Source organism: Antrostomus carolinensis, unplaced genomic scaffold (assembly GCF_000700745.2).
Source record: "Antrostomus carolinensis isolate BGI_N321 unplaced genomic scaffold, ASM70074v2 scaffold27589, whole genome shotgun sequence".
Classification (NCBI taxonomy): domain Eukaryota; kingdom Metazoa; phylum Chordata; class Aves; order Caprimulgiformes; family Caprimulgidae; genus Antrostomus; species Antrostomus carolinensis.
The window spans coordinates 1-8,894 of NW_010338966.1; the positions used below are offsets into that span (position 1 = coordinate 1).

General features: G+C 48.7%; 1 protein-coding gene across 1 annotated transcript in view; it reads left to right on the forward strand.

The window, feature by feature from the left end:
• Window positions 1–914: 914 nt before the first annotated feature.
• Window positions 915–8,894, forward strand: part of SCML4 (Scm polycomb group protein like 4) — a gene marked incomplete at both ends in the record, with an annotated part of 21,489 nt that continues 13,509 nt past the window's right edge. Inside the window, 2 exons of the mRNA XM_010175656.1 lie at window positions 915–1,115; window positions 3,902–4,096. Of these exons, the coding sequence (XP_010173958.1) occupies window positions 915–1,115; window positions 3,902–4,096 (396 nt within the window). The remainder of the gene's footprint in view (window positions 1,116–3,901; window positions 4,097–8,894) is intronic.

The following is an 8,894-nucleotide window of genomic DNA, read 5'->3' on the forward strand; positions in this document are numbered from 1 at the left end:
CCCCCCCCCAAATCCAACACACTCTGAGATGCAGTTAGCCTCAGGCAAGCTTAAAATAAGTTCACCCAGAGGAGAACACTGATTTTTTGGCTATTGCCAGCAGGCCTGATGGCATGTAGAAAAACTGCCTTCGCAGGCAATGGTGCATGAGAGGAGGCATCCAGGGCTTGGCTGCGGAGAGGCTGGGGGGATCCCTCGCAGACACCCTGTGCGGCACAGTCGCAGAGCTGTGGTCCCAAATGGGGACTTAGCACTGCCCGTGACGTACGGTTTTCCTTGAGATGATGCAGTTTGCAGAATGCTGGATTGGACAAGGAGGTCAAGAAGCTCCAAAAGACCAGAGTCTCTGGCATTGCACTGTGTGGCTCAGCGCAGCACAACCCTCCAGAAATTCCAGCCGCGTTAAGCTCAGAAGCGGCAAGCAACCAAAGTCTTCCAAAACTCATCTCAGAGCGAGGGCCTCTCAATGAACCAGTCTAAAAAGATATAGAGAAAACAAACAAACAAACAAGACCACCTCAGGCTAGAGTTTACCTGTTGCTGTAAGGTCATCCCCGCTAGTCACTGTCCTGCACTCCCTGGGCAGTTTGTCTGGTCACTAGCTGGATGTACAAGGTAGTCTGCAAGAGAGCAGACCCCAGGCGCACACCCAGAGGCTTCCAGGAGCTTCTTTAGTTGTATGTAACTTATCCTCATCTGCCACACAAAGCAAAGGCCCAAACTCAGCTCACTTCACATAGCCCATGGGTGATTCGTGCAAGGAAGTCTGGCTGTGCCATCATCGTACGTGGCAGCAATTCTCTAATGAGTGGAAGAACTCATGAAATAAATAGAAAAGTACAAAGCTAGCATTTGCTAGGATGTTCTCTAGGCTTTTTATAGAATAATCTTGTTGGGATTTTTTTTGTCTACAGTCTGTATTTACGTCAACAAACAAGCAAACCTGGGGCCGTACCTTGACAGGAAAAAAGTGCAGCAGCTCCCAGAGCACTTTGGTCCGGTGCGGCCGCCGGCGGCCCTGCAGCAAGCGGTACAGGCCTGCATCGACTGCGCCCTCCAGCAAAAGGCAGTCTTCTCGCTCATCAAGCCGGGCTATGGAGGCGAGATGGTGTCAGGTAAAGCATTTTTGTAAGGGGTTTGTGGCCACCTGGGAAGTGCTTGAGACCTTAACCTGATCCCCAGTGCTGATTGTCCCAGCAGTCCCGTTCGCATCAGCGGGCTGGCAACCAGCTTTGAACATCACTTACACCTCTGTACAATGAGCGGCTGCAGGAATTGCCCGAGTGTCAGATGAAAGTCTGTTGGTGAGGAGCATGGCAGTGATGGTTCAGGGGAGGGACAGGGCTAGCTCCAGAGCCCTGTGCTCACTGCTCTTTGAAGCAGTGCTGAGTCCAGGCCTGTGAGCTGAGTTTTTCATGCATCCATACAAGCCCGCTTCATGCCACGGGGTTGCTCTAAAGGAAAACTCATAGAGAGTTCAGCTGCTGCTGTGTCCTCCACCTGCAGTTCATGAGCCAAATCTGTTCTCAGCTGTAGGAACTGCAAGAGGCCCATGGCAATTCCCCATACAGCAGGACTACAACTACATCAGAGAGAATCAGAGATCATAGGGAACTTCCCAGGAGCCCCCCATCTTCCTGCAGTGACACTTCTGGCTGTGTCCTGGTGCATCTCCCATGTCCCATGCTGAATCCCCTGGCCTAGCTCTCAGCCTGAACACAAACTTTTCTTTTAATGACAGCAAGAGTTTTGTGTCACAATATTTTTTTAGCATGTGAGGTTGCAGTGGGAATGAAACAATAGTGGGAATATAGGAACAACGCTCCCCAATGAGCTGCCGCAAACGAGTCAGGCACGAACATGAAGCAAAGGAACACAAGTCCAGTCAGTTCTGCAGGGACCACAGCAGCTCAGCTGTGCCATTGGGACCCTCTTGTGTGGCCCTCTGTGCAGCATATAAATCCTTCTTCCTATCACTCCTCTAGTTCTCTCTAATCACAGGTGTGCCTTCCCTAAGGGACATCAGAAATTCTCTTAAGAATGATCCAGATTTGTTCACAGAAACATGAGACTGAAGCAATTTAGAGTAAAGCTTAATTTTTGCCTAGTTCTGTGCTGCATATATGATTTTCACTGCAAGCAGGAGAGTCATGTTGTGCACCAAGCCTGCCAAACCCCTTGGTCTCAGTTCCTCTGAGCTGACTTGGCTTTAGGTACCTGAGCTAAAAGCATCTGGTCAACATTGCTCCCAACTTCATGCCTCTTCTAATCAGGGAGGGGTCAATGGACTCCTAGTCATGGTGTGGCTCTGAGATTGTAACTCACCCCCCGCCCAGCAGCACTACAGGCAGATTTTTGCAATTTATACTCATTAGTGGTGAACGAAGGTGTAGAATTGGAAAAAACCTCCCAGATGATGAAGTGCAGGTAGCCATATCATGTAGTTCTCCCTGCAAAACTCTTGACACTTGGATATGTCCTGCTACAATTGATCCCGGTGGGTCTGTTGTGACCCTTCCACATCTTTCATAGCTGGGACCTATGCCCTTTTTTGATTCCTGGCTAAATACATTCCCTGACAGCTTTGTCCAGGAATTTTAATTGCTCTGCTCTCACCCTTGAGTTCAATCTTAGATGTATTTCTAGAGAGCAGTCCTCGTCCTGCTAGACTGAAATTCACAGTTTCTTTCAGGTCCTTTCTGCATTGTGAGGAAGACTACTGGATTAGTGAAAGTAGTGCAAGTGTCTTCCCACAACCCCATGTAGCAGAGAGAGTGATGGATGCAGTGCCAGAGGGCAACTTTCTGTTCCCTGAACATCACTGTGGCTTCCCTATGCACCCCTTCAAGTGTGAATTCATCCTTCTCGAGCCTGGATAACCAGAATGGTGCTCATCAGTCCCGCTCAGGTTTTGCTCGTGGATTTGACACTCCCTTGTCTCTCCTGGAAATGCTTTGTTCAATACCTACCTCAATATCTGACTTTTTAATTGCTGTGTCACCTGGGTGACTCACGGGCATCTGGTGAGCCAGTCCCATCATTTCTCTTCCCATCAGGTCATGTTGAGCCTCCTCAAAAAAATATGGATTGCCATGTACTTTCTAGTGTTTTTTCCACCAATTTTTATTATTGCAGTGCTCAAGATCAACTAATCCTTTCTGTGCAATGTCCCAGTCCTCTTCTCCATTGATAATGCCTTGTAGCTTACAGCATCAACAGAATTTTTTTCTGCTGACACAGATCACTGCTGGTTCTTCTCCAGTGCTTGGGATCTCCTACCAGCAAAGCCTGTTGTCATCTCCTGACCCACCTTCCACATGGAATAATTTCCAGTTTAACAAAAGGTTTTCATACTTTACTTATTCCAGATAGACAACAACTGCCAACCTTTTCTTGCCTATAAATGCAATTAAAGCAGTAAATAAAGATCCATGATGAAGTCGGTAGCCCTCTCTTCAGTACAACACTGGAACCCTTTATTCATTCACAACCATGTCTTTAATTCTTGTCTCCCCATTATCTTTTAAAGCCTTGGGTATTGCTGAAGTCAGCCTAATAGCCCATCACTGGCAGATCACTTTCTTTCCCCTTCCTTAGACCAGGGTATCATAATGGCTTCTTTCCAATCACACAATACAGTTTTCAGTTGGATGCATATATTAGAAATCCTTGCACTGCTGGCCATGCCAGTCAGCACCTTTCAGCATTCCAGGGGGAAGGTGATCTGGGTCACACAGACTCAGCTCCTTAAGTTCCTCCACTTTGTTTTGTACTTCAGGTGGTGTAATTATGTAAAATAGTTTAAGACATACAAATACTCGTATTAAATCTTTTCCCCTGCTCTCATTCTTCCTCCTGCTGTGCATCCCCAGGTATTGAATTGCTCCTGCTTGCTTTCCAGTTTCAGCTTCTTTTGAGGGTAAGCAGCATCTCCTGAACCTGCTGGTAGTGAACAGTATTGGGTATGTCCTGCGCTTCCTGAAGAAGCTCTGTCGCAGCCTCTTGTGTGACAATCTCTTCAGCAACCAGCCTTTCCAGCAGTACAACGCCGTGTCAGAAAGCCCAGAGGTGTATGAAAACAGACGGATGGAGGCAGGTAGGCTGCTTGATCAGTTTGATCTCAAGATTTTATATTGCAGAAGAAATGGCTTTATCTTTTTGGTCCTTTACTGTATATGGTAGAGAACTGCAGATCCCTGTGGGACATTTCTAGAGCAAGGCAAAGGGCTGACTTGCAGTATTTTCCCCAGTGGCTACAGAGGAGGTTTTGAGGTGAAAACTACTGTCTTTAGGAACTCCAGCAGTGACAGGGATAATTTTGTTATTATTTTATATATCTTTGTTTCTTTTATCTCTTCTCCTAAAGCAACAAATATAAACAAATATAATATATATCATATAAACCCATTGCCCTTGTTTCTGTCAATTCTCTCACATAACTTTTGGCCTCCTGGCCCTGGGGTAAAAGCCTCAAAGGAATTAAGTTCCACCAAGTTTCAGGCAGGTGAGAAGGTAGAGGGGAAATTTCTCTCTCCTTCCACTCAACCACCATATTAGACACTGAAGGTTCCCCACTGAGTACCGAGTCTCCTCTGCTTTCAGACTCAGCGCAGAGTGTTACCTGTCCCTGCTCTCCAGACATTTCTGCTCATGCACTGCCTTGGCTCACTGGGTGCAGTGAGAGGTAGGAGGCCAGGTGAGCGTGTGGACCCCAGCCCCCACTTTGGTGTCACCATTGCACTAATAGAAAATCACTATTGTAATGGGTGTGCTGTGACCCAGCACTGCCCCAGCACTTCGTTACCTGCGTGCTTCCCTGCTCACATGCTGCTCATTTTAAGGACGATCTGCAGAGCAGCACGGTCTGCCTTCACTCGAGGGGATCTCTTACCAGGAGAGAGGAGAAAGCTGCTCTCAGCAATGCAGTTCTGGGTCACTGCTGTTAGCATAAATCTAAGGTAATGTTATTAGCTGGAGAACACTCAGCCTGGATCCCGATCTGTCACCAGCACCCATGAGTGTAAACCTAAATGAGAGCCATTACTGCTAAGGGGTTTGCTTTGCTACTTGTGGGAGTGTTTTTCCTAGTTTGAAATGCCTGTGGGCACGAACATGGTCCCTGCCTTAGTGCTTGACCACGTGGGGCAAAGCCTGGAGGGGCTGTGGTGTGGGGCAGACGCACCCATGGATGGTGGTGGTCCAGAGAGCCACCTGCCCTGAGCAGCACCAGGCTCCCAGGTGAATGGCACACCTGGACTTTCTTCTTACACACACCCCAGCGTGCTGGGACGAGGTTCTGACCCTCGGGCGCAGCCCCCGTGGAGCTGGGATATGCCTGCAGCCCCCATCTACAATCAGTAGCTGGAGAGCTGCCCTGGGGCCCTACTACAGACATTGCAAAAGTTTAGAAAAAAAAGAAAGATGCAGAGTTACGGCCCTGAACCTCTGCTTCACCTGCAGGCTTCCTCCTGACTTAAAATTATTTTTCCTTCTCTCTTATTAACGACACTGTGGGTGTTTGGGGAGCACAGTCTCTCATGCATTCAATTTAATGGCAGATACATGCTGGCAGCTGAGAGAAAGGTGTTTTAGTGTCCACAATTATCAACCATGAACTGCTTGTTTGCCAAGAAGACCCTAAGTGTGTGCTTCACACACCAAAGCTGGGAGTGGGCTGTGTACACAGCGCAGAAATTGCACTTTTGTGCAAAGAAATCCAGCTGTCATTCTTACGTACAGGGGAGGAAAGGCAGGAACCCAGACTGAAAAGCAATATTTTTTTTCCTCTGGACTAGGACATGTTTTTGAGAGGTCAAGGGATTTCTGTAGCACTGAATGAGTGCAGCCCAGGAGGCCTGGCATTTGTGTTTGCATTTGCATTTTAATTTGCATGTACATTTGCATTTACTTTTGCACGGCAAGGCTGTATGTGATGGAAGGCAACTCCACAACTGGAGCATCACCCTCCCTACATAATTCAGTGCAGATGTCCCTGACACTGGGTCTGCCCAGCCACCAAGGAAGAGGCAAAAATAATATTTTATTATTGCAGGCCATTATTGCCTTTATCCCCAGGCACGAGCTATGGATGTTAGGGAGGGCTTTTCTTCCCTGGCTCTCCCACTGCTGGGGGGCAATTAATAGCCTCCCTGAAGGCACCATGGGCTGCTGGGCAGGCTGGGCTAGTCAGGGCTGGTGCTGGCCTGGGCTCTCCTCCCCTCTGCCTGGGAGTGTGATGGGGGAAGAGGCAGTGGGTCTTGGAGCTTTTATATCTCCATCACCAGCAGCACTGTGGTACAGTGGAGAATGTGAGCTGTGAAATAGCTGAGGGCAGTGGTTATACATGGGGTTAAAACTCCCCCACCAGGCTCCAGCTTGCTCACCCTGGGGTGAGCCACTGACCAGCTCAGCAGTGAGCCATAGAGTGGATCAGCATGACCTGCAGAAATTTAGGTGCTTCCCTGTTGAAGTGGAGAGGTGGGAGAGGTGATGGAAGAGCCACCCGGTCCCGCAGTGAGGGATGCTGTAATGAGCAGTGCTGTTTCCAGAGCAGCTGGGTGCTCAGGTGGCTCTCTGAGCTGACAGTCCCAAAAGAGGACTCTTCTTCCACCAAAGATTATAGAAATATGGTGAGACAGGATTTGAGGATACTTTCAGCACTCTGCTGACCACTGACCTGGTGTACCAAAATTGGTGAATCTGCGTTGCTCTGCTGAAACCTGTCAATGGGCCTGGGGTGGCTGGGAGGAAGCTCAGCATCTTCACCAGCTAACTCACTGTCTCATTGTGGGCCCCAGGATGCAGGCTGGAGAGCCAGGGGCTAGTTTCAGTGCAGCCAGGTAGTTGTTTGGAAAACCCACCTACAAGAGTACTACTCGGCCCCAGAGTGCACATGACGGCATGGAAAGGAAAATTAACTCTGCCACAAAAAGCCCTTGAAATGGGGAATTTTGGAGAGGGGGAAAACTGTCTCTTCCAAAGGACAACTTGTGCCCAGCTCAGGAGCTGTCTGTCCATGGCTGTGTGGCAGAGGAGCTGGATTGATGGCCTTGCACTCTTCATGCTGTGCTCAGCCAGAGACAGGCAGATAAGTAATATTCCTGTTCATCATGTCAGGCTCAACAGCTCCGTTGACACCAGTGGAATAACTCCAGTTTTAGGCACTAGGGCTTGAGCCACTGAGTCTATGTTTAATGCTGCATTGCCTGAATCTCCTTCCATCTCTCTAGGAGCCAGCATTTCTCTGCAGCAAGGTCAGCAAAAGGGGGGACCTCTGCTACACAGAAGAGAGACAGGGTTTCCCCTGTAGTGGCAATAATAAGGAAGACAGTAGGAGATCTTCTTGCAGACGGGTTTGTGAGGGCGCCTGTTGGGATAGAGCTCGCATGGAAGGAGCAGGGCCGTAATAAAGCACTGCAGGAAGCCATGCAAAGCAGCCACATTTTTCATTGTTTCTGTTCTCCAGCTTGTAATCAAGATGTTCTTTCTTTTAAAATAACGTGCTTTTCAGCCCCTGTGTACCAATGAATTTAATACATGTATTGACTTTGGTGTAGTTACTCTTGATTTACACTGGCAGAAGTGAGAGGAGAAGCCGGCATCACGTCCAGTCATATTAATCCACTTACACCATATAGGAGTCACCTTTTAACCTTGCCCCAAAGCACATGCCCCTAAGCCATTATTCACCTGTGCTCACAGCAAACTGCCAGATGCTAATGGCTGTGTACAGGCCAGGTGGGAGTTGGTGACATATGCGTATGTCACTTACAGCCATGTTTTACGCCTCTAAGAAGTACGCACCCACCGTGCTGTGCCGAGCACCGGCCTCTGCAATGGGCCTTATTGACTGTGCGTTACGCTCCCTGCCCCTGCGCCCCTGTGCTCTGCCTACCCTGCCAATGCCTTTTGCACTGGCACCCACCAGCCCCACATGTGGGGCCAGGGTCCTTCTCCAGCCCTCTCCCAATGTCAGTGGCTTCACTGCCTTGTCTTGGCACATTTGGGGACATATCCCACAGCTCTTTCTCAGCTGGGAGAGGACTTTCTGGTTCATGAGAGCAATTTGTGGGGAGCAGCCCTTGGGATGACTCCCAGGACTTTATCTGGGAATTGCCCTGCATTACAGCAAATCCTGAGATGTTACCTGTCCCCACAGCACCTGGGTTCAAAGCACCTCTGGACCTGCACCCCAGAATTTTCCATGAGAGAGGTAGTGCAGTTCAAACTAAAATGATTGCAAGATCTGGGTGAGCTCTGCAGAAAATGCTATGAAGTGTGTCAGAGGCTACATGGATGGGAAGCTAACAGAGATCCTGTGAAGTGCCTCCATCCACACCCTCTGCATTCAGCTTTCATTAGTCCACCCATGCTGAGCTAGTGGAGGCTTGGATGTAAGCATGTGAAAGGGACATTTCTGGAACACCTACATACTGTTGACGTGCACCTATGCAATGTTGGACTGTTATTTTTCAGAGGAAAGCATGTTCGCTATAAAACTTCTTACCAACATTATAGTTGGCACAGAAATTGAAACAGTTTTTCTTATGTGGGAAGCATCAAACTTGAAAAGCATCTTCTTTTTTCCCCTTTCAGTCAATCCTTTCTATGCTCTTTCTGTCCTGAACCTTGGGTTTTAGTTATTTTGTTCTGTTAGACAAGGACACTTGTGGCCCCTCTGTATCCTTGTCCTCATCAGGAAGGAACACAAGGCAGGATGGTCTGTGAATAGGGTGTCCAGCCTTGCTCATCTCCCCGCAGCCAGGTCAAACTTGTATGTGTAGATGCCATATGACGACCCCCATCCCTGGCCACAGAAGAACAGCACCTCTTCTCATGGCAGTGGCTGGAGGTAGGGCCCCATATGTAGCAGAAGCACAGCAGGAGGTAGAGGT